The sequence below is a fragment of the Panthera tigris genome, chromosome A1 (assembly GCF_018350195.1).
Source record: "Panthera tigris isolate Pti1 chromosome A1, P.tigris_Pti1_mat1.1, whole genome shotgun sequence".
NCBI lineage: Eukaryota > Metazoa > Chordata > Mammalia > Carnivora > Felidae > Panthera > Panthera tigris.
This window is the reverse complement of record NC_056660.1, coordinates 230,156,544-230,183,798: the sequence shown is the minus strand read 5'-3', so window position 1 is coordinate 230,183,798 and position 27,255 is coordinate 230,156,544. Positions and strand designations below refer to the sequence as shown.

At 48.9% G+C, this 27,255-nt stretch overlaps 1 protein-coding gene across 6 annotated transcripts; it reads right to left on the bottom strand.

Annotated features, from left to right (window-relative positions):
- Positions 1 to 51: 51 nt before the first annotated feature.
- Positions 52 to 22,310, bottom strand: CMBL (carboxymethylenebutenolidase homolog). 6 transcript variants are annotated; one of them, XM_042997582.1, is made up of 6 exons: positions 22,138 to 22,310; positions 9,955 to 10,191; positions 8,688 to 8,795; positions 3,936 to 4,078; positions 1,806 to 1,897; positions 52 to 752 (listed from the first exon to the last, which is right to left on the bottom strand). In XM_042997582.1, the coding sequence occupies exons 2-6, from the start codon at positions 10,167 to 10,169 to the stop codon at positions 573 to 575; spliced, it is 738 nt and encodes a 245-aa protein (XP_042853516.1). In that variant the 5' UTR covers positions 10,170 to 10,191; positions 22,138 to 22,310; the 3' UTR covers positions 52 to 572. The 6 variants fall into 6 exon arrangements, with proteins under 6 accessions (XP_042853516.1, XP_042853521.1, XP_007091760.2 ...); XM_042997587.1 differs by having other exon boundaries at positions 9,955 to 10,188; XM_007091698.3 differs by lacking the exon at positions 22,138 to 22,310 and adding an exon at positions 21,941 to 22,095.
- Between the last annotated feature and the right edge of the window lie 4,945 nt (positions 22,311 to 27,255).

Here is a 27,255-nt window from a genome sequence, read left to right as displayed (position 1 = left end):
ATAGTCACTCTAATCCATTGTTCTTTATTAGCTTTTAGAAAAAGCCACGCATTCAGAAAGTAAGTTTATTGGCTCAATATAATTAGGTCAACGAAACCCTATTTTAGCCTCAGTATTTCTCACAGTGCAATCCACGAACATGACCGACTCATCCGTGTTAAGACAGACAAATGCCCAAGGAAGCTGGGCTTTGAATCTGAGTTTACAATTCATGCTCTTCATGGCTCTGCCACACCCATCGTTTTAAAGAATGTACTTAATGAAGAACCACGAAGTCCATGGCTGAGCTGTCAGCTGGTCCATAAGCAGCCCTAGGTTTTTGCCAACAGGATGGTAACTCTACCATTCAAATTCTTCAGGTACTGACCTGTTTTTCCCTTAGTGTATGTGTTCAAAATTAAATTGTATCATGCATTAACATTTCCTACTGCATTTATGTTTGAGATGGAATAATGAATTTCAGGATTCCTGGATTTATTTTATATCAAGATAGTAAAAATTAAACGACCCAAGTATCCCAAAGCAAATTTCTGCATGCGAGCTATTCTGAGAAAGTGTACCCTTGGCCCCTGCTAAACGTACTTGTGCAGCCACTCAATTAAATTCCTTCTTGCCTCGTCAACATAGGGCTTGTCCTCAGCTGAACAATCTTCTCTCTTTCGATGCACGAAGCCATGGGTTTGCCCAGAAAATGTTTTAATTTGATACTCCACTTTGCAGTGTTTTTTCAACTTCTGGGTCAGCAAAGAGACCTGATAATGCGGAAGATTTCATGACAGTATGACTTTAACAATCTAGTAATATTTTCCATTCTCCAAATCCTCTCTGAATGCTCATAAAAGAAGTCTAACATCGGTGCCTTAAGTTCCGTAGCTACTGTGAATTTGTTACTTTTAATTTGACAACTAAGAGTCCTCGGCTCTGGCAAAGGAGAGCATCCCAAGCAATGTAAAAATTCGATGCAATATCAATTTCCTGAAATTAAATTAGTATCTTTTGTGTATCATTCAATATATAATATAATACTCATTTGATATATAACAAAATACTCAATATAGTCAAGCGTAAATTGTTTTAAGTTTATATTAATATAGTGTATTAGTTATGAATAATAACAATTTCTAAGCGACTGCTTTTGAACCACAATTTTCTGCTTTTTTCTTATCAACACACTGGGTTTAACACACCCATGTTTTTTTCTTTTCTTTTTTTTTTTCTAAGTAAACTCTATCCCCAACATGGGGCTCGAACTCACGACCCCAAGATCAAGAGTCGCATGCTCCACCGACCAAGCCAGCCGGGATCCCCGACACGCCCATGTCTTTAAGGACACACTTTATCTGAACTCCTGGGTTCCGTGTGGGAGGATGGGGAGGCCGAGCTTCTATGCCCAGTAACCAGGCCCCACCAAGAGCACATTCGGAGGATTACAATCCCTAAATTCCCCAATAAAACCCATCTTTAAATTTTTCATGTTGAAAATGTTTGGAGGAAGAAATGAACCCTTTGAGACATTTTCCCCGAAAGGTCAAATCATGTCATTAAATACAGAGATGAGGGACACCTGGGTGGCTCGGTCAGTTAAGCATCAGACTCGATTTCGGCTCAGGTCATGATCTCAGGGTCGTGGGATTGAGCCCCGCGTCGGGCTCCGTGCTGAGTGTGAGCCTGCTTGGGATTCTCTCTCCCCCTCCCCTGAGCTCGCTCTCTCCCTCAAAAAGTAAAAATCGAAACAACTGTGGGTGTGCCCACTCCTACAGGAAAATAAGCAAAAAAGAAAGAAATGAGAAAAGATACCAACTTACTTGCTCAAGAGGAATCACAGCATCATTTTCGGCAAAAATGAACAACGTGGGGTTCTTCAAACTGTGCACATCTTCAGAATCCTTGATGATGCCTGGAAATTGGGGACAGGGACACGGGGGTTGGATTTCCACACACGCGCCTCAGAAAACCATGTGGATTTGGCTTGATTTTTTTCAAAGTAAAATCTGTGCTTTGGGGGTTTTGTTTATTTTCTTTCTAGCAATTCCACGCAAGTGGCCAGACTTTCCTGCTCTCCACCTCCTTCACTGGGTCAGGCCACAAATAACAGAATTAGACCTTGCGGCGGCTTTGCACGCAAAGATACAGAAGCAGCCCCGAAAATGCTCCCTCCTCGTGGGGCACGCCTTCATTTACAAAGAAGTGACGACTGTCCATCTGCACCTTCTGACCACCACTGTTCTAGAAGTTTCTCAAGGTCCACACAAGCCCCATGGCTTCTGGCCTCAGTATGCCGAGGGGCCTCGTTCATACAGTGTTCCACGGGGCAACCGTGCCCAGACCAGACCACGAGTGTCAAGTCTCAGATGTGCCACCTGGTCCGTCTGCAAAAGTTACCTTTCATCCTTCAGAATCACAGAGCATTTGGTCAGAAGCCTGTCCTGCCTTGGGGACAACAACCGTGGGTGTGCCCACTCCTACAGGAAAATAAGCCAAAGAGGTGCCATATGCTGCCCCTCTAAGAAGAACTGTAGTGTTAAAGGAAAGATTACTCTGACACTTGGTAAGGAGGCTGTATTCAAAGGGGACCACCGCACAGGAGGGTGTGAGGGGAGACAGATCCCTCCGCCCAAATACAAGGACAAGTGGGGATTTACGGCCAAGGAGCAGGGTGGGGGGCAGTGGGCAGAAAATTACGAAGAGGAAACACTGGGGTAAGACAGATTCTGGCCAGGTGACAGGATAGGGTTCTTGCTGACAAGAGACGGAAGGCGGGGTGTGAGGAACTTGGACAGACATCAAAAGTAGGGGGTTCTCTCTGAACTGCCCCAATGGGCCAACGTCAGGGCCCGGTCGGGGCCTCCTCGGAAGGAAGACTCACCGTGGAGCCTGACTCGGGTTTGGTGCAGGACAGGGTCCCAGTCAGAAGGGAGAAAATAATGGAAATCTTTTGTTTCCATTTCCTGCGGGAGCCCAGAGAGCCTCCCCTCAACCTGGAACTCGTCTCTAGAAGCAGGGAGCCACAGGACAGATGGCCACGCTCTGTTAAGGCCACACTGTGTGGCTGGACCGAGGTTTGACGCCCTGGAGTCCCGCCGGGCTCTGCAGCTCGTGCAGTGTGCAACAGCGGCCAGCAGGGGGTGCTGGCGAGGCGTCCGCCAGGCTATTTCACACCAGGGCACCGAACGGGCCCGGAACAGCCAGCCCCCTCTGCACAGCGGCAGCTGACAACTGACTATTAACTTTGGGGTAAGTTACTATTTAAAGGGTTTTTTTTTTTCTTGCTAAAAGCAAAAATGCCACAGCAAGAAACCATTAATCCAAATAAGAATCCTTTGTGTAACTGTACAATATACTATCATGAAAGAAAGCCAAATTGCCTTCCACGTCTTTTTTTCTTTTTTTAACATTTTTGTGGTCCGAATGCTTCTACACTGTGAACTTAGTATGCCATTCCTATATAGAGATGGAATGTTCTTATCTCACTGCTATCATACGTGCGGTTGGTTTGGCTACAATGTTTATGCTGCTACTTACATTTTAGAGTCGCTTTTCCTTTTCTTTCCTTCCTTTATATTGTGTGCGTGTGTGTGTGTGTGTGTGTGTGTGTGTGTGTGCGCGCGGTTGAAAATAACTGCTATCTTGGAAAAATACCTTCACAGATGTTCCTCGTAAAGAATATTTGATATTCACCATTTTCACAGAAATAAATGTGACCCCCTTCATCCTCGGTGAAGAAATCGAGACCTCGGGTTAGGTGACTCCTCTGGTTACTGCATTACCAACCTCCACCTCCACACTCACATTGTTAAAGCCAGTTCCCTCAAGACGGGCCATCTCTGCACAGCTGGGTCTACGCTGCTCCCCGAACCGCTAGTGTGGGAAGAGGCTCCCGGGTGTCCCTCAACCACTCCTGTTCCCATCGCGGAAAATGCACAAGGCAGATTTACCGTAGACGGACACCCCTGCCCTGAATTCTGGGTATTTCATCATCACGTGATGGACAGCCACTCCGCCCCAGCAGAATCCCACGACGCCGATTTTCTGAGCGTGACACTGCTGTTTCAGAAACCTCAAGACAGCATCGACCTCTCTAGAACAGAAAGTTATCCAAGGATCAACAGATACGGATCACTTATATGTGGAATCTAAAAAGCCAAACTCAGAGAAACAGAGAGCAGAGTGGGTGCCGGAGGGGGGACGTGGGGGAGAGACTGGACAGACGACATTAACTTCCAGTTAGAAGATTAACAAGCCTGGGGGTGTAAGGTGCAGCCGGTGACCTCAGTGAGCAATACTATGTGATAGACTTGAAGGCTGCTAAAAGGGTAGACCTTAAATGTTCTCACCATGAAAAAGAAACGGCAACTATGTGACAGGACCGGGTGTGGGCTAAGGCTACGGTGGCTGGCGATCCTTTTGCAGTATATAAATGTACTAAATGAGCACATTGTACACCTTAAACTTATACAACCTTATGTGTCAATTATATTTCAATAAAATAGGGGCGGGGTGGTGGCGGGGGAGGCAACAGCGAAACACACACACACACACACACGCACACACAATCAAGAGGGATTTTTGTGAGCCCCCTGGGGAGTGAGCTGGACAGCAAGTGCTGTACCAACAGTAACAAGGGCTTCGGCATCCGCTGTTCCTTGACGTTCTGAGATTTCTTACTTTCGTCCTGCCTGAGTGACGCACATCCCCCCACCCGTCTCCCCACGGGTCTCCCTTCCGAGCCCAGCCTCCTCCAACCACCTGTCAGGGCTGCCAGAGAGAGGGCTCTCAGCAAACCACACATCAGACCAGCTCGCATGCCAGCTGGAAGCAGAGTTCTGGCTTTCCGCAGCCTCCGGATAAAGGCCAAAGGCCAAAGCACCACTCCTAAGGCCTGATCCCAAGATCCACCCCCAGCGAGCACCCCGGCCCGCCCTCCTCTGGCAGGCGCCGGCCGCAACTGGGCGGCTCCCCAAACTCTCTAACTTGGCACGTTCACCCCTTCAGCTAACATCCCAACTCAGCACCTCCGGACTCCTCCCTCCGGTGTCCCCAAAGAGCAGAGGGGGGATTTGGAAAGCCACCAGGACTATTTAAGCCAGGAGAGGACCAAGAATAGTGGCCCAGTCTGGTAAATGGCTCATTTGCAAATTGATTGATTGGAACTCTGCGTTTTCAACTAAAAGCAATACACCCGAACGGAGGCAGGGCTGCGAGGCCAGCCAGAAAGTCCTGCTTGATCTGATAAGGAAGAATTGTGGTTTACAAGTTAGAAAAAGAAAAAGAAAGCCATCCCATTGTACTTCCTCCTTCCTTTCTCCTTTAATCATAGCATATCCTTGAGCACATTTATATACGTGTATCATACCACTGCATGCAAACAGTTATTTTCATAATGTTAGCAGTAATTAATTCTGCAAACTGAAATGGAAAAAGCAATGGTTTTTGACATTTGGGGCTTTAGGTTTTCCTTCAATGCTTTGATCGCAAGAATAACTGCCTTGGGGTGCCCGGGTGACTCAGTTGGTTAAGCGTCCAACTTCAGCTCAGGTCATGATCTTTAGCTCAGGTCATGATCTCTCGGTCGGTGGGTTGGAGCCCCGCGCGTCAGGCTCTGTGCTGACAGCTCAGAGCCTGGAGCCTGCTTCAGATTCTGTGTGTGTGTCTCTCTCTCTGCCCCTTCTCAGCTCACGCTCTCTCTCTCTCAAAATTAAATAAATAATGATAATAAAAAAAAATAAATAAATAACTGCCTTAATTGGAGGGAACAAGAAAGAGGCCATTTCCACAAAAATACTGTAACTTGAGTGAACAGGCCTTTGCTTGTGCTGCTCTGAATGTGTTCCCTGCTTTTCTGGGAGCACCAAAGTTTAGCCTTGGATGAACCTCTCCCCCAACCCATGCTTGATTCTTATACCTTGCGAACTCTGCCCTAGGTTCCAGGAGTGAAGTATGTGGGTCAGGCTGACCACCAGAGTATAGCAATCTCCTGGCCACAGTGATTGGTTGAAGGATGGACCTGTGACTGAGTCATAACCATCAGGGCAAAATGAGAATTTTACTGGCTTGCGGGAAAAGAGACCAATGTGGGGGCCAGAGCTGCGGCAGCCATCTTGCCACCCAGAGGCAAAAGCTGCCTGAGAATGAAGCCAGTGCACAGGATGTGGAGTGGAGACACGTTGGGAAGGCAAGTCCCGGGGATACTTTCTGCACTGCGAACCAACCCCTGCTTGAAGCCAGAAACGACCTCTTCTCAGTTCTATAAGCCAAAATATCCCATGACTATGTAAACAGTAAGCATTCAAGATGGGTTTTCTGTTACTTGCAAACAAAAGAACTTGACCAGACACAAGGGTTTCAGTCTCCTTTCAAAGTCAGTGTTTCTGTTTAATGTCTCATTTTTATTTAGGGGCGCCTGGCTGGCTTAGCCGGTTAAGCGTCCAACTTCAGCTCAGGTCATGATCTCATAGTTCATGAGTTTGAGCCCCACATCAAGCTCTGTGCTGACAGCTCAGAGCCTGGAGCCTGCTTCGGATTCTGTGTCTCCCTCTCTCTCTCTCTCTCTGCTCCTCCCCTGATCGCACTCTGTCTCTCTCTCTCAAAATAAACATTTAAAACAAATTTTTTTTTAAGTGCATAGCTCTCCTTTTCCCCTGTGGCAGAGTCCCACTGGCCTGCTCCCACACCTGCCAGAAACGACCCCTCTGCTCTGTGCTCACGAATGGAAGGCAGGCCCACACAGCTACCCTCCCCCACCCCGGCCCCACCTGCAAAGCTGAATTGCTGCATTCACATCCCAGCCTCTTGCGCTTCCACTTCTCATTTGCTCTGAACTTCTTGCTTCCTTTTGTTTTTCTTGGGGTTTCAGGTTGAGGTTGCACGTCCCCCAGGAGGGACTTGGGAAAGGTAAGCATGCAGGGGAGTTATTCCAGGAATCTCAGGGCCAGCACTGCGGGAGAGGAGGGAAGGAAGTGGGGTCTGCACGGGAGAACCTAGCAGTGGCAATCTCCACGCAGGCCTCGGACAGTTCCCCAGGGGAGCCTGGAGCGCCCTGGCCCCTGGAGGTGCCCCTGACTTGAGGTGGGGGAGCCAGGCCTTCATCCCAGGGAGACTCCTCAGGATGGGGCAGAGAAAGACAAGGCAGCTGACATCCGGAGGCCATCCCAAGGACAGTGAGGGACTGGGCGACGACTTTGTTAACACAGCCCCGGGTGCTCGGCCACGCCTGCCGGGAGCTCCCAAGGCAGCGGGCAGCACCCCCCACGCCCCACAAGCTGCACAGAGACCCTAGGATGACCCTGGCCTGAGCCACAACGCGCTGCTACCCTGCACAGGCCCCTAAAAAAGGTGGCCCAGTGAGTGAGGGGAGTGAGGCAGGGCCGGGGAAGCAGGAAGGGGCACTCAGCAGGACCCAAGGCCCCTTGGGGCTACGGGCACAGGTCTGCTTGGGATCCACCAGCCCAGTGGAAGGAGGGGCCAGCTCTGGAAGGCACTCTGGTGATAGAAGAAAAGAACAGACAGTCCCAGGGACCCAGCAGCCACAGGCAGGGGACCACATTATTAGTTCCGCCAAGCTGGTCTGGGGGAGCAGCTTATCAAAACCAAAGCTCGGGGTGCCTGGGTGGCTCAGTCGGTTGAGCGTCCGACTTCGGCTCAGGTCATGATCTCACAGCTCGTGAGTTCGAGCCCCACGTTAGGCTCTGTGCTGACAGCTTGGAGCCTGGAGCCCGCTTTGGATTCTGTGTCTCCCTCTCTCTCTGCCCCTAACCCACTCGCATTCTGTCTCTGTCTCTCTCAAAAATAAACAAACATTAAAAAAAAATAAATAAATAAAAAAAAAAGGCTCAGGTGCATGGTGGGAGAAAGTCAGGTAACAGGGAAGGAGAGCCTTCAGGACAAGTGGCCAAGGTGAGAGTCAAGGCTGGTGGTGGGGAAGCTCCTTTGCCTTGGGCTCACGTTTACTTGCTCAGGAGGAACTGGGCATCAGAGAACAATCCTGCCCCTCTCCCCCTCCACACTGAGTCCAGACAGAAGAGGGTGTCTGACTGGCAGCTGGGAGGTCTGGTCCTTGCTTCTGGACTCCTGGAGCTAATTTCCTAAAAGGCTGAGATCCTGAGGGATCCCCCGCTTTTCCTCTCAATGCTCCCCGGGTCCTGACACAATGGCAGTCTAGCCCTGGCGTAAAGACCCAAAGTCTCGGCGGGGGGGGGGTGTTAGAGGGGGGAAGCAGGGGCAGGTCTCGGCTGCGGGGAGGGGACGGCCCTTCGGGTTTCCAACCAGCTGAGCGGTAACGGAGCCGGGGCTGGTGTTGACTCTGGCGTCTTTTCTCTCCCCGTTGTCTCAACTGGTTCTGCGGCCAGGACAGGAAGGAAGGAATGTCCACCCTCTGGACCCCAAAAGCCCCCTTGTCAAGGGAAATCGTACCGCCCGCAAAGCAGCACCTCCGCAAAGTTCCCCTGGCATCAGTGCCATGAAGTTTCTGGAAGGGGGAAGCAGACGAGCCTGCTGGCACCGCAGGAGCCCTTGCCGGGACCTCACCTCCAGGGACACACTCTGTGCTGCACGAAAGCATGTGTCCATGGAAGCCCTGCCACAGGGGAGGGAAGGTGGGTGCCCAAGTGGTGATGTCACACGCGCTTCTCTGCTCTCCAGGGGCCCTGGGGCGGGCAGGAGGGGGAGCACAAACACGGGTGATAACTTACCTGTCAATCTTTCTGGCGTCTCTTGTTTTCAACCAGTCCGGGAAGGTGGACCAGTCCCCAGAAGGCTGCCAGGGTTCTTGCCCCACAAAGAAGTCTGGAAGGATGGCTCTGCAAAAAAGGGACGTCAACTGACCTTCACTTTGGAGCTGGTGGCACACGGTATTTGCTTACGCTCGTTAAGACCCGGGCTACGAGGGAGATTCTGCTTCAGAGGAAAAGAAAAGTGGTGCCCACGAGAGCCAGCTTTGATCACATCCGAGAGGCCAGCTGGCACCGGGCCACACCACTTCGGATTTCACAAGCGTAGGTGCACGGCCTCTGACGGCCGCCTGCAGCCCAGCCCATCCGAGATGACGAGGCAATCGGACAGGGCGCCCTCCCCACGAGACTGATGGCACAGGATGGAGACCCGGGAGGCATGGGCCCGGGAGGGGCGGGGTGGTGAGCGCAGGGGTGTCCCCGACCCCCTGGAGGAGTCGCAAGGCTCAGCTGGACTTTCGAGTTAGCCTCAGGTCAGAGGGTACATCTGGGGAGCATGTCCAGTCACCATGACTAAGCAGTTTTCCCCCGCCCCTGCCCGGAGGGGAAGGTCTACTGCAGGTTCTGAAATGGGCCGCGCGGAGAAAACAAGCCAGTCCACTGTGTCCGCGAACACCCCCCCACCTCATCCCGTCAACCCCGGAGGGTGGGTCAACACGGCTCTGGCCAGAGACCTGCTTCTGAAAATAAAGGTCATCGCCAGGGATGGAGGAGCTGTGCTTCCTTCCCGGCGTCGAAGGAACCCTGAAGCCTGGGTCAGAAGAATCCAAGTTCAAGTCCCAGTCGACCCTGTAACCTTAACAGGTCGCTTACCCAGTTTTAGCCTCATTTTCTTGACCTGAAGAAGAGACTGCACCCTGCACTGCCCAACCTCAGGGGGTCGTTTTGAAGGAGAGAGGACTTGTACGCCTGAGGGGGCTTTGTAGATCACGGGTGGCAATGCTCATTTTTCATGTTCTGTCTCCACCCAAAGGACCCCGTTGGGCAACAGAAACCCCAGCCCCGGGCAGCCTGCTGGCTGGACTGGGCTGGGAGCGGTGGGAGCGGTGGCCTCCAGGTGCTGTTTTAGGTTCGTGTGATCCACAGTCCCCATCTACCTGTGCCCAGCGAGACAAGGACGTCGACAGCTTAGCGCACGGTCAGGGTGTTGTGGTTTTGTTTTCCCTGAAGGGATCAAGATAGATCACAGAGGTTTCCATGAAGTGAAGAAACAGAACTGCATACATACGTGTATCCATTTCCTGCGATCATGTCAGTCATGTATCTGCTATTGGGCAACTGCCAGCCAAATATGTCTTGAATGACGATCACAGCCTTGCCCGTGTCGAAGGGGGGTTTGGTGACATAAGCCTTGATGTGCTCGACTTGAACTTCGCGCCCCATCCCTCCATACTCTATCTTATGGCCAATGTCACACGGACAAGGATGAGCCTCGTTAGCCATTGGAGATATTTAAGTTGGGCTACTGAGAGAGAAACATGCATTATGATCTGAATGGTGCAAATCCAAAGATTGTAAGCAGCAAGTAAATTAAAATCAAGAGCACAAAAAATGGGGCGCCTGGGTGGCTCAGTCGGTTAAGCGTCCGACTTCAGCTCAGGTCATGATCTCGCAGTTTGTGGGTTCAAGCCCCGTGCTGGGTTCTGTGCTGACAGCTCGGAGCCTGGAGCCCGCTTCGGATTCTGTCTCTGGCTCTCTCTGCCTCTCCCCTGCTCTCTCTCTCTCTCTCTCTCTCTCTCTCAAAAATAAGATAAACATTAAAAAAAGTACAAAAAATAATTAAGTTTAACTCTACATACCGTGTATTTATGGAGGAAAGAGCTGGGAATCCACTCCCATTACAAACACTCAAAATACCTAAGTAAATGTAACCAACGGATAAAAATTAAAATGGGGAACTCATAGGAAAAGAAGGGATTGGAGAGGATTGGATTAGCCAGGACTGGAGAGGAGACCTGAAGCCAGGATCAGCTTGGCATGAGCAGACACTGAGGGAGCCCAGAAATACTGGGAGAAGGCTAAACCCAGGAACGAGCTCTAACACCACCCGATGCTTAGGATGTGTCCAGTGAGGCCTCTGGACCCCATAAGATAGGGATCCATGGCTGACACCCCATGAAGTGTCAGGGCCCCAAAAGGTTTATATTTAGTGGGGAACGTAAAAACAAAAAACAATAACAAAAGAAAAAAAAGAAAATGCTACCAACCAGGACTAAGACTGTGATTAGAAAACCCAGAGAAGGTAAAAATAACCCCCCAAATGTCCCCCCAAATGTCCACTGTCCTTTCAAAGTAGGATTACCTAGACTATGACATTTAACCCAATAACTGACCCTGGGCAGTGAAATCCCTGGGCACCAGCAGAAGCAGAAGCAAATCTACTCAGAGCAAGACGTTCCCAATCCAGGACAAAAAACACCACCCACTGGGGCGGCTGGGTGGCTGTCGAGCGTCAGGCTTCGGCTCAGGTCATGATCTTGCGGTTTGTGGGTTCAAGCCCCACATCGGGCTTGCTGCTGTCAGCACAGAGCCTGCTTTGGAACCTCTGTCTCCCTCTCTCTGCCCCTCCCCTGCTTGTGCTCTCTCTCTCTCTCTCTCAAAAATAAATAAACATTAAAAAAAAAAAAAAAAAAACCACCACCCACTGAAGAGGGACAATAAAGGCCCTGACGGTGGCTGGGGTCTGGATAGAATTTGCAGGGAAAGCCAACTGAGGCAAAGAGGAGACAGGAGGATGAGGGGTTTTGCCTGAGCAAGTGTCTTTAAATGAGAAGGAGGACACTTGGGAAGAGCAGGTTTGAAGAGGTCAGGACTTAAACTCGGAGCCTGGGAAGTCTGAAATGTCTGCTCGACAAGCTCCGTGGACCGCGCAGAACAGCAAGTTTGGGGCAGGGGTCCAAGCCGGAAGTACAAACTTGATACAGTATGGTCAGCCTACACAGCCAAGCCTCATTTTTTGCCGCTTCCATGCACGTGAAGTTGCCTAGTCACAAAACTTATTTGCAACCCCAAAATCAATACTTGCAGTAATACTGCGACCATCCACGGACTTTTGTAAAGCACTGAAAAATCTGAGTCACCCACATGCACGGTCCCGGCCAAGGTCGAACAAGGCAACGCCCCGCCTTCCCATATCAGCCCTCACGCTGTAAACAAGTATCCTTTTCGCTTTCTATTTAGCGCCACATCTTTTGCACTTTTGTGCTTTTTGGCGGTGATTGCGGTGTTTAAAGAATGGAATCCATGCACAGTAGTGAAGAGCTGTCTAGTAATAGGGCACGAAGGCTACGATGGGCCTACAAAGATAACGTGTGCAGCAGACAAGCTCAGTTCAGGCACACATTACACCTGTTGACTGCGAGTTCAATGTTAATGAATCACCTATGTATTAAATGAGGTGTCTCTACACAGAAACACACAAAAAACTAGGTTATGCATTGATCAGTCGACAGAAACATGACCAGAGGCTCATAGAACCCTACCTGTATTTCCTCTTGGAGCCATGGTTCAGTATTTGCTAGTTCAGTGTCCCTGTGACTTTATAGAACGTAAGCACGTTCTATGGCTGACCCTTGAACCACACAGGTTTGAACTGCACGGTCCACTTACACGTGGATTTTTTTTTTTTTTCAATAAATTCAGCACAGGACTGCAAATGTATTTTCTCTTTTTTTATGATGTTTTTACCATTTTCTTTTCACTAGCTCACTTCATTGTAAGACTACAGTGTATAACGCACAGAGCATGCACCCTTTGTGTTCATCAACCGTTTATGTTACCAGAAAAGCTTCCGATCAACAGCAGACTATAAGGAACTACATTTCTGAGGGGGTCAAAAGTTCCATGCAGATTTTTTGACTGCACAGGGGTCCATGCCCCTAACCGCCACCCCCCCCCCACTCCGATGTTGTTCAAAGTCAACTATACTGTAAATAACGAGAATCCGCAGTACATACTATTGGAAACCTTGAGCATGAATGGCATGATTAAAGGAATGATTAGATAAGAAGAGATAAGGAAGAAGAAGGATCTAGAAGAGCGAGCGAGCCCTGGGGCCTTCACCATTAAAAGCTTTGGGGAAAGAGCGAGCCTGAGAATAAACAGTCAGAAGGGAGGAACCCCCCATTCACGAGCCTGGAGCCACACGAAGGCAAGTTTTCAAGGAGGGAGACTGTAGACACAGGCATTCTGCAAGAGGGGTGGCCACAGGGCTCAGCAGCGTGGACATCAGGGTGGTCTCCACGAGAACAGGTCTGGTGGCCATGACGGCAAATGGGCTTGGGGGCAAATGAGAGGAGAGAACCTGACAGCGTGAACACAGAAGTTCTTCAAGGCTTTTACCAGAAAGAGGGGCAAAGAGAGCAAGCAGACGGAGACAAGGCAGAGCAACAGGTCTTTTTATTTTTTAACGGAAGAAATGTTAGTACATTTACAGGTGGATGAGAACGGGTGCCTCACAGAGGAAAACAAAGCAAAACCAGCCCAACCCACGGTGCCAGGTGATGAGGGACACAAAGGCAAGAGGAATGTAGCTTAAGTTAAATTTCCTGACAGCTTGCAGCCCACTGACAGACACCTGACACATAAGAGCGTGACCTTCCTCAAGGAACTCACCGCTGCCTTAGTGCCTTAATGTTCACTTTAATTAAAGACTAAAAGTGACCTTGGGGCGCCTGGGTGGCTCAGTTGGTTAAGCGTCTGACTCTTGCTTTGAGCTCAGGTCATATGATCTCACAGTGTGTGAGTTCGAGCCCCGCGTTGGGCTCTGCACTGACTCTCTCTCTCTCTCTCTCTGCCCCTCCCCTGCATGTGCTGTCTCTCTCTCTCAAAATAAATGAATAAACATAAAAAAACAAAAAGCCTAAAATTAACCTTATCTTAACAGCAGCTAGCCCCTCAAGGTCCTGAAAGCCTTGATTCCAAGTTCCTTAGGGACTTTCGCTCTCCCTAACTACCACTAATTAAAAAGTACACAACCAGTCCCTCCTCACAACCCCAGGGCAGCTCTTTCTGCCCACAGGGCCTGTCCCCATGCTATAATAAGATCACCTTTCTGCACCAAAATTCCTTCTTAGCTGTTTGCTCACAAACCCTAGAGCTAGGTGAGCTAGGGGAGCAGGGGACCACCCACCTTCCTTGGAAGCATGGACGGGTCCTCCTCGGTCCCAGGAGGGGAGGCGGAGGAGGGGTGGATGACATCGGGGCAGGGGGCCGAGGACGCTCCGCGCATCTGCTCAGAAAACTGAGAGCAGAGTTGACAGTCAGGGTGAGAGCAGGCGGGGAGGGGACAGAAGAAGTGGGAAGATGAAGGACGAGGGAACTGTACACGGTCCTTGAGGCCATGTGCCCTCAGCCAGGTCCGGGATGGTGGTTTGAGGCTGGCAGCGAGATGCAACAGAACAGACCAGGCTCTGGAGGTCACCACGGGGCAGGTAGATCCACGGTGAGCAGGCAGACCCGAGGTGGAAAGACGGACTGGCCAAGGAAGGGGCGTAAGATGCGACGAGATCACAGTGGATCCCTACCTGCCACGTCGCTGCCCTGCCAGATGGTTAGAAACCTGAGTAGAAAAGCGAAAGTCATCTGTTGGAAGAAAATAAAGGGGAACACCTTTTCCTTGAATCTTGGAGCAAGGCAGCATTTCTTACATTAGACCCAAAAACATGAACCATAAAGAAAAAGATTAATAAATTTCATTAAGTACGCATCAGTCTGCTCGAGCTGCCATAACAAAATACCACAGGCCGGGCAGCTGACACAACAGAAATGTGTTTCTCACCATTCAGGAGGCTGGATGTCAAAGGTCAGGGTGCCAGCAAGGTGGGGCTCTGAGGGGGACTCTCCTCACTTGCGGACAGCCGCCTTCTCGCTGTGTCCTCACACGCAAGCTTTCTGGCCTCTTCTCAGAAGAGCTCGAATCCCGCCACGGGGCCCCACCCTCATGACCTCATCTCAACCTGATCGGCCAAGGCCCCACCTGCAAATACCGTCACATTGGGGGTTAGGGCATCCACCTATGAACTCTGGGGACACACAATGCAATCCACAGCGGTAGGTGACTGTAAAAACCACTTATAAGACAACTGGGGGAGACTGAACTGGTTGGATATCTCGTGATATTGAGAGTTACTGTTAACAGACTGGTGGGCAAGGGCCAGATACGACTATTGAAGTGATGGTTTTGTGTGTGTGTATCTGTATCTTTTACAGCCACCTGCTGATGTATATACAGATGAAACAGCCAGACATCTAGGATGTGCTTCAAAACAGCCCAGGGGGTGGTGGAGGTGGGGAAGAGGTATTATTATTTGAGATATTATTCTCAAAGCAGAAGATTTAGTATCTAGATAACATATAGGGAAAATCCGTATAAATCAACAAGGAAAAGACAAACCCAAGAGATAAATGCTCCAAAGATCTGAACAGGCAACTCACAAAACGGTACCCCTGAGTGGCACCCAGACCTCTGAAAAGACATTCAACCTCACTGGTATTTAAGAAATTATACTATTTTGTACCTAAGAAAGACACTATTTTGCATCAGCTTGGCAAAAAGGTCTGTTAACACCAAGAGTTGGTGACCATACAGGGAAAGAGGAAGGAACGTGAGCTGATACAAACTCAAAATACAAACTCTGGCGAGACAGACTACTTTGGTCTGGTAAGGTCTGGCAAAGTCAAAGATAAAGACACCTGCAACCCAGAAATGCCACAGCTGGGTGTACTCCCTAGAGAGATTTACACCTGTGTGTGTGAGCGCGTGGTGAGGACAGACGGCGTGTTCCTGGCGGCAATAACCGGAAGCAATCGAATTGACCTTCAGGAGGAAAACAGGGTCAACTGCGATTTAGTCGTTACTGTGGGCTGAGTTGTGTCCCCCAAAAAGGTATGTTCAAGTTCTAACTCCCAGAGCTTATGAATGTGCCCTTATTTGGAAATAGAGCTTTGCAGAGGTAATCAAGTTAAGATGAGGTCATACTGGATTAGGGTGGCCACTGCCCCTAATTTTGGAAATTTGGATACAGCAACACACAGGGGAGAAGGCCCCATGGAGACATAGGTGGAGACTGGAGTATCTACCTGCCAAGCAACACCAAGGATGGCCGGGCACCATCAGAAGCTGGGAGAGAAGCAACGAAGGATCCCCCTCTGTAGGTCCATAGAAAGCACAGCCCCGCTGACACCTTCCCTGCAGACTTCTGGCCTCCAGAACCGTGAGAGAATAAATTTCTGTTGTCCTGGGACACCTGGCTGGCTCAGCGTGTAGACCGTGCAACTCTTACTCTCGGCATTGTGAGTTCGAGCCCCATGCTGGGTGTAGAGATGGCTTAAGAATAAAAAAAACCTTTAGAAAAATATTCTGTTGTCTTAAGTGACCCAGTATGTGGTAATTTGTTACAGCCACCCCAGGAAACAAATAGATTCATAACTACTCCGTGAATAAACTACACGTGTATTTACCGATATAAATCTTAGAAACATAATGCTATATAAAAAGACAATGTCCTTGGGGCGCCTGGGTGGCTCAGTCGGTTAAGCATCCAACTTCGGCTCAGGTCATGATCTCGCGGTCCGTGAGTTCGAGCCCCGCGTCTGGCTCTGTGCTGACCGCTCAGAGCCTGGAGCCTGTTTCACATTCTGTGTCTCCCTCTCTCTGACCCTCCCCCGTTCATGCTCTGTCTCTCTCTGCCTCAAAAATAAATAAACGTTAAAAAAATTAAAAAAAAAAAAGACAATGTCCTTTTTGATGCTAAATAAAGACTAAGAACCCAAAATAGTACTTATTTTATTAATAATTATACTGTAGTAAAAGTGTGATGCATGGGAATAAAACACACCACGATTAGCCAGTGGTTACTAGCAAGGGAGAAAGGATGGAGACAGCTGGCTTTAACCGCATTTGTTACACGTAACTTCCTAAGAAAGTTGTTTTTTGTTTTTTTTTAAGATTTTTATTTTTGAGTAATCCCTACACCCAACATTGGACTCAAACTTACAACCCCAAGACCAAGAGTCACATGCTCTACCGACTAAGACAGCCAGGAGCCCCAGAAAGTCTTGATTAAGGACAAAATGTTCCAATTGTTTTGCGTGGGTCACATGAATATGGGTGGCTGTTAGATTATTTCCTATACTTTCCAGAATATTCTGGAAGGCAAATAACTTACATTTTAAGGAAACACATATTAAGAGCTGGTCTTTTGCTCAAAGAAGATTTGAATCTATTCCCCACGGGTTTGTTTTCACAACCTATGTTATGAAACTATTATTAGCAAGAGAAGTCACAACAATCCAGCAGCAAGAGCGGTAAATTTTACGTCCAATGCACTATTTGTTGACAGCCGATTCTTTCTGCTGATTGCTTACCTGGATTGTCCCATGGGGACGTGGAGACCACGAAAAATCCTAGCCGTTCCAAAGGGGCCTCGAGCCTGAATCTTTTTACTTTATCTTCAATTGATACCCACTTTTTTTTTAAGTTTATTCTTATGTATTTTGAGAGAGACAGAGAGCAAATCGGGGGGGGGGTGGACAGAGAGACCGAGGGACACAGAGAATCCCAAGCAGGCTCCACTCCTCAGCACAGAGCCCGATGCAGGGCTTGAACTCACAAACCGTGAGATCATGACCTGAGCCGAAATCAGGAGCCAGCCAGGCTCACAAACCGTGAGATCATGACCTGAGCCGAAATCAGACACAACTGACTGAGCCACCCAGGCGCCCCCAATTGATACCCACTTTCCAGAAGGAATGTTTATGGCCAGGAGAGCCACTGTCTGGATGCATCCTACGCAAGCAGGCAGTGGCAGGGAGAGGCCTGGGTGTGGAAGGCGGGACTCCGGCCAGACCCCTCATGTAGCAGAGTAGTGCATCGTGTGTCCTGGGCCAAGGCCACAGGGCAGGGAAGCTGGTTTCCATGGACAGCCCGCCGTGGCCCCCCTGTGGCCCCCCTGTGGCTCCCAGGGAAAGCGCCTGGGGGAGCACACCCAGGTGGGCCCTACTGACAGGAGGACACTAAAATTCCTCTACAGCCCTTCCAGGATTCTGCCTCTGCCCCCTCCCTCCCCCAAATGATACATTTGTTAAAGGATAATTTTCACAAGGAAAGGAAAACCATGACTCTCATGCAGATTTACAACAATGAACACGTGAAGGATTTTACTTCTCTAAGAAAAAGGAACGAGGCAGATGTGAGAACTGGTTCGAAGGAAAAAAGAAAAGAGCACAAATGCATTCGACGACAGCACAGCTGAAATTGCAAAAGGACAGAAAACGGAGTTTTCCGCAGGAGGGAGGAAGCCATGAATCCAACCACACAGGACAGAATTTACTAACTTGTTGGTTACCGGCCACTTACAAAGAAAGAGTTGCAGCGGCTCAAAGACCACGGGCCGGGAAGGATGCCCCACAGATGACCGAGGTTTTCTACAGAAACACGAAGTTCCTTCTGCATGACCTTCACCGTGAGGTCATTCTGCGTGAGCGACAGTGCTGTGCTTTCCGCCTACTTAGGGACGGGACAGGGGGTCTGACGTGGACGGTGGGGGGCTCATAAAATGTGTCAAGAAGGGCTTTTCTGGGGCGCCTGGCTGGCTCTGTCATGGAGTACATGACTCTTGGCCTCGGGGTTGTGAGTTTGAGCCCCATGCTGGTGTAGAGATAACTTAAAAATAAAATCTTAGAAGAAGGAGGAAAGAGAAAGGAGGAGGAAGGAGGAAGGAGGAAGGAGGAAGGAGGAAGGAGGAAGGAGGAGGAGAGGAAGAGCTTTCCTGCATCATGACAGGTGGGCTTGGCAAAACTCACCGGCCACCTCGAGACCAGATCCATGGTCTCCACTAGGGAAGCCTCTGAACTCAGAACCCTCCTCATGGTGCCAAGGATAACTGAGACGCACCCCTGCACAGGAGAGCCTGACTCGCACCTTCTTTGGCGAGGCCACACTGGCCGGCAGCGCTAATGCTCATGATCCGCCCATGACATTCACCCAAGATGCCACCAACATGTGACTGATCTCAAGGCTCACTCTCCCACAGTGACTTTTACGGTCCCTTAACCAACCTTCTCTCCCTCACCAAGCTCCGCTGACCTCTCTTCTCAAACAGGCCTGTGTGGGGCTTCTGGATGCATCTCTGCTGTGCCTAGTTTCAGTAAGAATCCCGCTAAGTCAGTTTCACAGAATCCCTGACCCTTGATATCTGATCTGGTTGCTCATCATTCCACCCCCTCACCCCCAGGCGATGTCTGATCTCTCTGGCTTGTCTTCTGCAAGAACCCTATTAGGTCGGTTTATCCAGAACTCCCATCCCCTGTGACGTTTCCTCTTAGTCATTTTCCATCCACTGACCCCCACCACCCCACTCCCTGGCTATAAATCCTCACTTTTCTTTGCTATTTCCAGGGTTGAGCCCAATCTCTCTCCCCCACTGTAAAACCCCACTGCGGTGGGCCCTACACCTATCCCAAAGGTCCTGAATAAGGTCTGCCTTCCGTTCCTTAACAAATGCCATGAATGAATAATTTGTTCTTCAGCCCCCTGCAGCCCTGCTTCACACACCAAGCACCTCCACAATATCACAAGTCAAGACCCATGGGGATCACTGGCGCCCGTTTGATGCCAATTCCAAGGAGCTAACATGTCCTGCCTTATCTCCTTTTTTTTTCCATTTCTTTTTTTTTTTTTTTAAGTGAGTTAATATACGATGTAGTCTTGGTTTCAGGAGTAGAACCCAGTGATTCATCGCTTACATTGGACACCCAGTGCTCATCCCTAAAAGTGCCCTCCTGAATGCCCATCACCCATTTCAGCAAATGGTGCTGGGAGAACCGGACCACTGTCTTACACCAGACACAAAAATAAACTCAAAATGGATGAAAGACCTCAATGTGAGACAGGAAACCAACAAAACCCTACGAGAGAAAACAGGTAGCAACCTCTTTAACCTTGGCCGCAGCAGCTGCTTACTTGCCGTGTCTCCAGGGGCGAGGGAAATAAAAGCAAAAATGAACTATTGGGACCCCATCAGGATAAAAGCTCCCGCCCCTTCCCTTAACATGAACCTTCCTGAGGCATTCCTTTGCCCCATATATACCTGTCCTTGATTTCTCTTTTGAATCAGTTATAAAATCTGCCTGGTTCCTTCTTTAATAAATAAAATAGAATCTTTAACACATGCTCATTTAAAAAAAAAAAAATGTTAAGTAATCTCTCTATATCCAACGTGGGACTCGAACTCACAAGCCCGAGATCAAGAGTTGCATGCTCTACCGACTGAGCCGGCCAGGCACCCCAACATGTGCTCATTTTTCTGTCTGTATGAGAGTCACGCTCTCACCCTCCCCTGAAAATGATCTTTTAACAACGCTATTGAATAACATTCCCCTTTTCTCTCCAGAAGTCAAAACGGTGAGAAATGGATGGTGACGTATGGCCCAGAGGATGGGGTTTTCCTACTTTCATACCCTCAAGGACGTAAATAGCTCAGAAGTCAGACTTCCCGGTGCAGTGAAGTTCTCCGGCAGAAACAGAAAACAGATTTCAACAAGCAAAGGGAATTGGCATAGGTGGGGCTGTAACAAGCAAAGAAGTCCAGGAAGAAATTTCTAGAAGCTTCAGAGATTTGGAAACCATCAGAAAGCAAACAAAGGCTGAAAGGTAACAGGGGAAGGCAGTGGCTAAAGGGGAAGGTTCAGTGTTTTCCCTTCACTGGGTAAACACTGCAGGAACTTGCTTGGCAACTGAGTTTTGATCTTGCAGCTGGGAAAGCAGGGCCCTACTTACCCACAGATGATTCTACCAACTTCAACAACTCCAGATCTATTTGTCCTCAATCATGCTTCTATTTTCCATAGGGGACAGGTCTAGACAGCATTGATTAGAAAGGTAGATGTGATGAGGACCCACCGGCCTGCAAACAAGCCAATCACGTGGCTGCCTTTGGCTTCTCTCAGGCTGTTCTGAGGCCTGGACAGCGTGTCCCCAGACACCTGTGGGGCTCACTTCTGACCACCTTATTTGAAATGGGCTTTGAAAACATCAGCTTATATCTTCCATCAGCAAGGAGGCCTGATCGCAGTTCCCTATGTCAGCAAGGCCTAGGAGAGGAGACACTTTCGCCTGTCAACCCACACGGCTTAGTGGGTGACCCGTGCGGTCCTTCTTGGCAACACGCACCCGGTACCGAGCACCAAAGATGCCATGATGCTAGACCCACGGTCTCCTCTCTAGACCCAGTAGTACCCACCCTAAGGAAATACTGCCAAACGGGGATAATAATTTTTTTTTTTTTTTTTTTTTTTTTTGAGACAGAGCGAGAGAGAGAGCACACACAGCAGGGGCAGGGGCAGGGGCAGGGGCAGGGGCAGGGGCAGAGAGAGGAAGAGAGAGAAAATCCCAAGCAGGCTCCACACTGTCAGCGCAGAGCCCGATGCGGGGTTTGACCTCATGAACCTCGAGATCATGACCTGAGCTGAAATCAAGAGTCCGACATTTAACCAACTGAGTCACCCAGGTGCCCCCCATGATTTTTTGAAGCCCGCATCCCTCTTGTCAGTTCAGATGAAAGCATGAAACACCGGAGGTCATATCTACCCAAGGCACAGCCAGACCAGCCAAGGAACAAAAAGGCCTAGGCTCAAGGGATACGAATGCTTGCTTCAATTTCTAACATAAGAAATAAAGATATTTTCCAGATTCCAAGCCCCTTGAAATGGAAAAGACCTCCAGGGCACCAGATGAAGTGGCACCAGGTCACCTGCTAGTAGGACCTCATGGGCCTTCTTCCCCCAAATTTTGCCCTTAAAAACCCTCATGCAAGCCATCAGAGAGTTCTGGACTTTTGAGCATTAGCTCCCCCGGTCTCCTGGGGGGCCACACCAATAAATCGCCTATTTTTCTCCTCTGCAAAAGCTTGGTGTCAATTCGTACTGGCTTGCAGCGCTTGGAGAGGGGGGGATGGGGGGACAAACTCTCCTTTGGTTTGGTTACATTTTGATGCAAATAGTCTCATCTTTCCCACCGGTTTATACTGGCAAAAACCACACAACTGAAATGCCCAACTTGTAGGACAATAATTACAAAGAGTATTCCATTCGAAGGCATGGAAGAAAGGCTCCGGACACAGCGTTCTATGGAAAAAATAAATAACGAGTTTCTGCACAGCACGATTGCAGCTACGTTTTTGACAGAGGTGGCTGAACAGGACAGGAAAACATACCCAAGTGGGCCGGCCCAGGTTGCTTTTCTGCGGTGATAATGTACTGCTGCTTTGGGAAAAGGTTTGGGAAAAGGACTTTTTGGTCGGCTCAGGACCTGTGCGCAGGGCAGACTTGCTCGAGCTGCTGCAAACACTCGCGCCGAGTCAGCGCGGCGCCGGGCTGCGCGCGTTCCCGCGCGCCCGCGGAGCGCACCTACCTGTCCGCCGCCGGAAGCCTGCGTTCTCCCCGCGCCGAGGCTGCCCGCCGGGCCCGGGGACGGTCGGGGCAGGGGGAGGGGAGGCGCCTCCCGCCGGGACGGAAGTGGACGCGCGGTGACGGAGGGCGGCGGATCCCCACGGGCCAGTGGCTGCCCGGGATTCCAGGCCTCCCGGGAAGGCCGGGCGGGGGAGGGGAGGCTCGGAGCGTACGGGGGTGGGGGAGGGGGGGTGGGGAGGGCAGGAGGGGAGGGGCGGGGACGCGAGGGCAGAGGGGGAGGCGGGGGCGGGGGAGGAAAGCCAAAAGCAGCGAGACAGCCGGCCTGTGAAATTTACGAGAGTGCCTGGCTCCTAGGGCCTGGGACTTCCCTGCTGTAAATCTAAATTAGGCTGTTTTTAAAAATAAGTCGTTACCGGGCGCCTGGGCGGCTCAGTTGGTGTGTGGCCCACTTTATGGGACGTAGGCTCAGGTCATGGTCTCACAGTTCGTGAGTTCGAGACCTGCATTGGGCTCTGTGCTCTCAGCATACAGCCTGCTTCAGACCCTCTGTCCTCCCCTCTCTCTCGCTGCCCTCCCTAGCCCCCCTCCCCCAAAATAAATAAACATTAAAAAAATAAAATAGCGGCGCCTGGGTGGCTCGGTCGGTTAAGCGTCCGACTTCGGCTCAGGTCATGATCTTGCAGTTCGTGGATTCCAGCCCCACATCGGGCTCTGTGCTGACAGCTCAGAGCCCGGAGCCTGCTAAGGATTCTGTGTCTCCCTCTCTCTCTCTCTGCCCCTCCCCAGCCCCTGCTCTGTCTCTGCCTCTCTCTCTCAAAATTAAATAAACATTAAAAAATTGTTTTAATTACAATAAAAATAAGTTGATGCATACTTATAGTTGCCCCCACTGTGTTATATCTGGTCATCTAAAGTTATCATAACCAAGTCAGCTGACTCCAAAGAAGGTTAAAGAAACGGGAAGAAATGTGCATTTGGAAAATAAGTGACAGTGGAGAAAATACCAGCTTCCTGAGGCCACAAGAATTTGACCACAAATCTTAAGACCTGGAACATAGAACCTTATTAATTTAGATGCTTCTAATTGGAAAATGTGCGAATCCAGATAAAAGATGACTTAGATCTTTCCCGCCAGAAAGATGGCAAATCGGTAAGATAAAAAGACAACAGGAGTAAGGTTTGTGAACAGACAATAGGACCGTTCAAGGGTCATTTTCAGCCGGGTGAAATCATGATGTCACACAGATGTAAAAATGACGTGTTACAGATTTTGTGCTACTCATTAATGAATGAGGAAGACAGGCAGGTATTAAAACCAGTTCAAAAAAAGAATCAACGGGTGTTGTATGTAAGCCAACTTGACAATAAATTATATTCATAAAAAATAATAAAAAAATAAAAACCTTTTTTTAAAAAAGTCAAAGCACACACATTTATATGGAGTTAAAAAAAAATGTTGAAAGTGCAAAGGAAAGCAAATTGGCTTTTTTCCACAGGATGGGGAAGAAGGGCAATGACACAGGACACAGTCTGCTCATCTACTATTCACCTGTAATTACACGAGTGTCAAATGTCTCCAAGACATTGAAAGATGAGAATCAGCCTGGAAGGCATCTTCTAGACAAGCCTAGTTTTCCATCAAAACACAAAATTGTTTCTATAAGACTGTTTTTAAGCATCTTCCAGCATCTTGGAAGTACTATTTACGTGGAAAGACTAGATATGACTAATTACATGTCATTTTTCTCTATTTGCTAATTTAGTTCCCCCAAGCATCGTTACTAACTTCTTATTTAATAACACCGTTGTTAAAATGAGACAGTTCATCATTGCAAGACTCTGTGCCTTGCTAGAATTTGCTGGCTCGGGGTGAAATTTATTCATGTACTTTAAAGCTAAAAAAAAAAAAAGTTTCCTCCCAATCAGTCTCAATTGGCAAAATGTGCTGTACATTCCAATTTTATGAGCCACCCCTATATTATGAAACATGCCTCTCCCACAGCATATAAAAGCAATTTATTCCTACCATCCTGCCTATTTTCCTAAAGGTACCTAGCAGATCCTTCCTACACTCTACTCATTATCTTAAGTTACACCTTCTGCTTGAGCCGGGGGGGGACCCCCGCCTTCTTATGGCTTTCCCACCTTGGGGAGAAGGCTGCCCTCTGTCTTACCATTTATGCAAATCATCCCCAGTTCTTAGAACTCTTCTCCAGGAAGTTTGCTTGAGTGCTGCAACTCTTTTATTTAATATTCTCTCCTCTGCATTCCTCAAGAACTATTCCTTCGGCATTTTGTACCACAAACACAGTCACTGGTCAAACATCACCGTCTAGCTGAAGAAAGCCTTGTTTACACAAATGTAGCAACCAGAGGTTTACCAAGACACAGGCTCTGCTTGTCCCTCCTCCTGTCATTTTCCTTAACCCAAAGACACGTCCCTTCTCTTTGGATTTGGTTGCCCTAACTATAAAATGAGAATCAAGTGGGTAGCAAAACCACTTGTTGACCTATCATCAAAACCACTTAAGAAACTTGTAAAGGAAATTCAGATGTCCCAGGCCCAGACCTGCTGAACCAGAATCTTCATAAGTGGCACCGGGGAATTTGTATTTCAAAAAAGCTTCCCAGGTGACTCTTAGAATGGACGAAATTTAGAACCCAATTGAACTAGATAATCTGTACAAGTCATGTCAGTATCAGCCTTCCACGGTTTTAGGTTGAAAGATTCAGCAAGAAAAGCCCAGCTGGCGACAGGCAGGTGCGACTCAAGCTGGAATATCCCTGTAGCTCAAACTGGAAACTACAAGAAGGGATTTCTGGAGAAAGTGCTTAGTCTAGCCAAAAGAACACGTTGCCAGACCACCACACCATGGTGGTTACTCTTCCTGTCCTCCCCACTGTTATCCTGCTAGAGATACACTGACTTAGCATCACACAGATCCCTTCATATCCCAGTCTGAAATATGTAGGATCTAATTATTTTACTGCGTTCGGACTTCTCCAAAATAATGGGGAGGTATTTTTTTAACATCTGAATAATTAAAAGCAGTCTGCCAAAGTGTTATCTCCAAAAACAAATTGAGAGACAGCCCTAAATATAAATTTTTATTTCTATCCTAAAATGCACAAGTTTTTGTTTTGTTTTGGTCTTTCGTTTTTGAGAAAAAGAGAGAAATCGTGAGCAGGGGAGAGGGGCAGAAGTAGAGAGAGGATCCTAAGCAGGCTCCCATGCTCATCAGGGAGCCTGACACAGGGCTCGATCCCACGACCCTGGGATCGTGACCTGAGCCAAAACCAAGAGTCAGACACTCAGCCGACTGAGGCACCCAGGCGCCCTACAAATTTCTTACAACACCCAAAATGGCAGTTTTTCAGCTTCCCCAATTTTAGTTCCCAATTCCTCTGGAAAATTCATCACACGAGTTAACATTTCACCCAGGCTTTAGAAAAAAATTTTTAATTACATTCTTATAGAAATACTTCGTGTAAGTGAATACTAGGATTTCATGGAGTTCCTTAATAAATTAAAGAACTGTGGCCCAGCAGGCACAGCTGGTTATCTTCCAAAGCTGTTTTATTTTTCATGATAAAATAAGGAACTACACTCCAGGGACCGAATGAGCCCAAGCTGAATTCACAGTCGGGGCTAAGGCAAAGTTCAACAAGACCGCTGACTCTGCTAAAACCCCATGGTTAACACTGACCTGCAAGGCGAGGCCACAACAAATATTCCGTGGCACTGTTCCTCCAGAGACATTTTGGAACAAAATGAGAAAAAATGCTGGTGTGTTTCAGAACATCTCAGAATAATACCTGAGGGAGAACACATTCGGGTTCATCTGGTAGCATTTATGGGGCCACGCTGCTGACTCAGTCCCCCACCCCCTGAATGCAGCTGTATTGGTAGCCAGCTGGGAGAGCGCCGCGTGCGGGTGCGGGGCAAGCCAGGAGTCTGGGTAGAAAAGAGAGTAACTGGCTTCTAGAGGATTCTTGGGCCAGTAAGCCATCTTGTCACCCCCAGAGAGAAAGCCTAAATTTTGCTCAGTTTGCTTCATCAGTCTCTCTCTTTTTTTTTTTTTTTTGCTGAAGTTTGTAAACGATAAACAACATGACGTTTTGCCCCTCAAAAACGTTGTGGTAGTCGGCCTCCAAGATGACCCACAATGCTCCCGTGCCTCTGGGAATTCATGCCTTGGTGCAATCTCCTCCCACGTGATGCCAGGGTCAGAGGAGACAGAAATAGGGATGGGATGTCTCTTCTGGTATTCGGCGACAAAAGACAGCTGACTTCCATCTTGCATTCTAGCTCTCTCTCTGGGATCGCTTTCTCTGGGGGAAGCAGGCTGCCCCGTTATTGAGGAGCACGTGGAGAGACCCATGTGGCAAAGAGAGCCCTTGATCTACAGCCACCTGCCTGGGCCATGGCGGACGCGAGTCCCCCAGCTCCAGTCGAGTTTCAGATGACCACAACCCAAGCCAACATCCTGACGGTAACCTCCTGAGAGAACCCTGTACCAGAACCAGCTGGCTAAGCTACTCCCAGATTCCTGACCCTCAGATACTGCACCGAATAAGCTCTATTGTTTTCAGCTGCTAAGCTTGGGGCTAAATTGTTACATAGCAATAGATAGTTAATACATACCTTTTTTTTTTTCCAAGTATCGCCCCACATTTGTTTTGGGGGCTTTTATTGTTATTCTCAAATGTTCTGTGTGCCAATATCATGTTAATTTCGTTATCACAGCTTTATAACAGATAGTGAAGCTCTTCCCTCCATCTTCAAAATCATCTTGGCTCTTTCTGATCCTTCACTTTGCTATCCTAATTTTGGAATCTTGGTGTCCATTTCCATGAAAAACACCCAATAGGATTTTAATTAACCTCTTAATTAAAATGGCACCGATAGGGGTGCCTGAGTGGCTCGGTTTAGCCTCCAACTCCCAATTCCACCTCAGGTCATGGTCTCAAGGTCCAGTTCATGGGTTCGAGCCCCAAGTCAGGCTCTGTGCTGCCAGCATGGAGCCTGCTTGGGATTCTCTTTCTCCCTTTCTCTCTCTGCCCCTCCCCTGCTTGTGCTCTCTCTCTCTCTCTCTTTCTCACACTCTCTCTCTCAAAA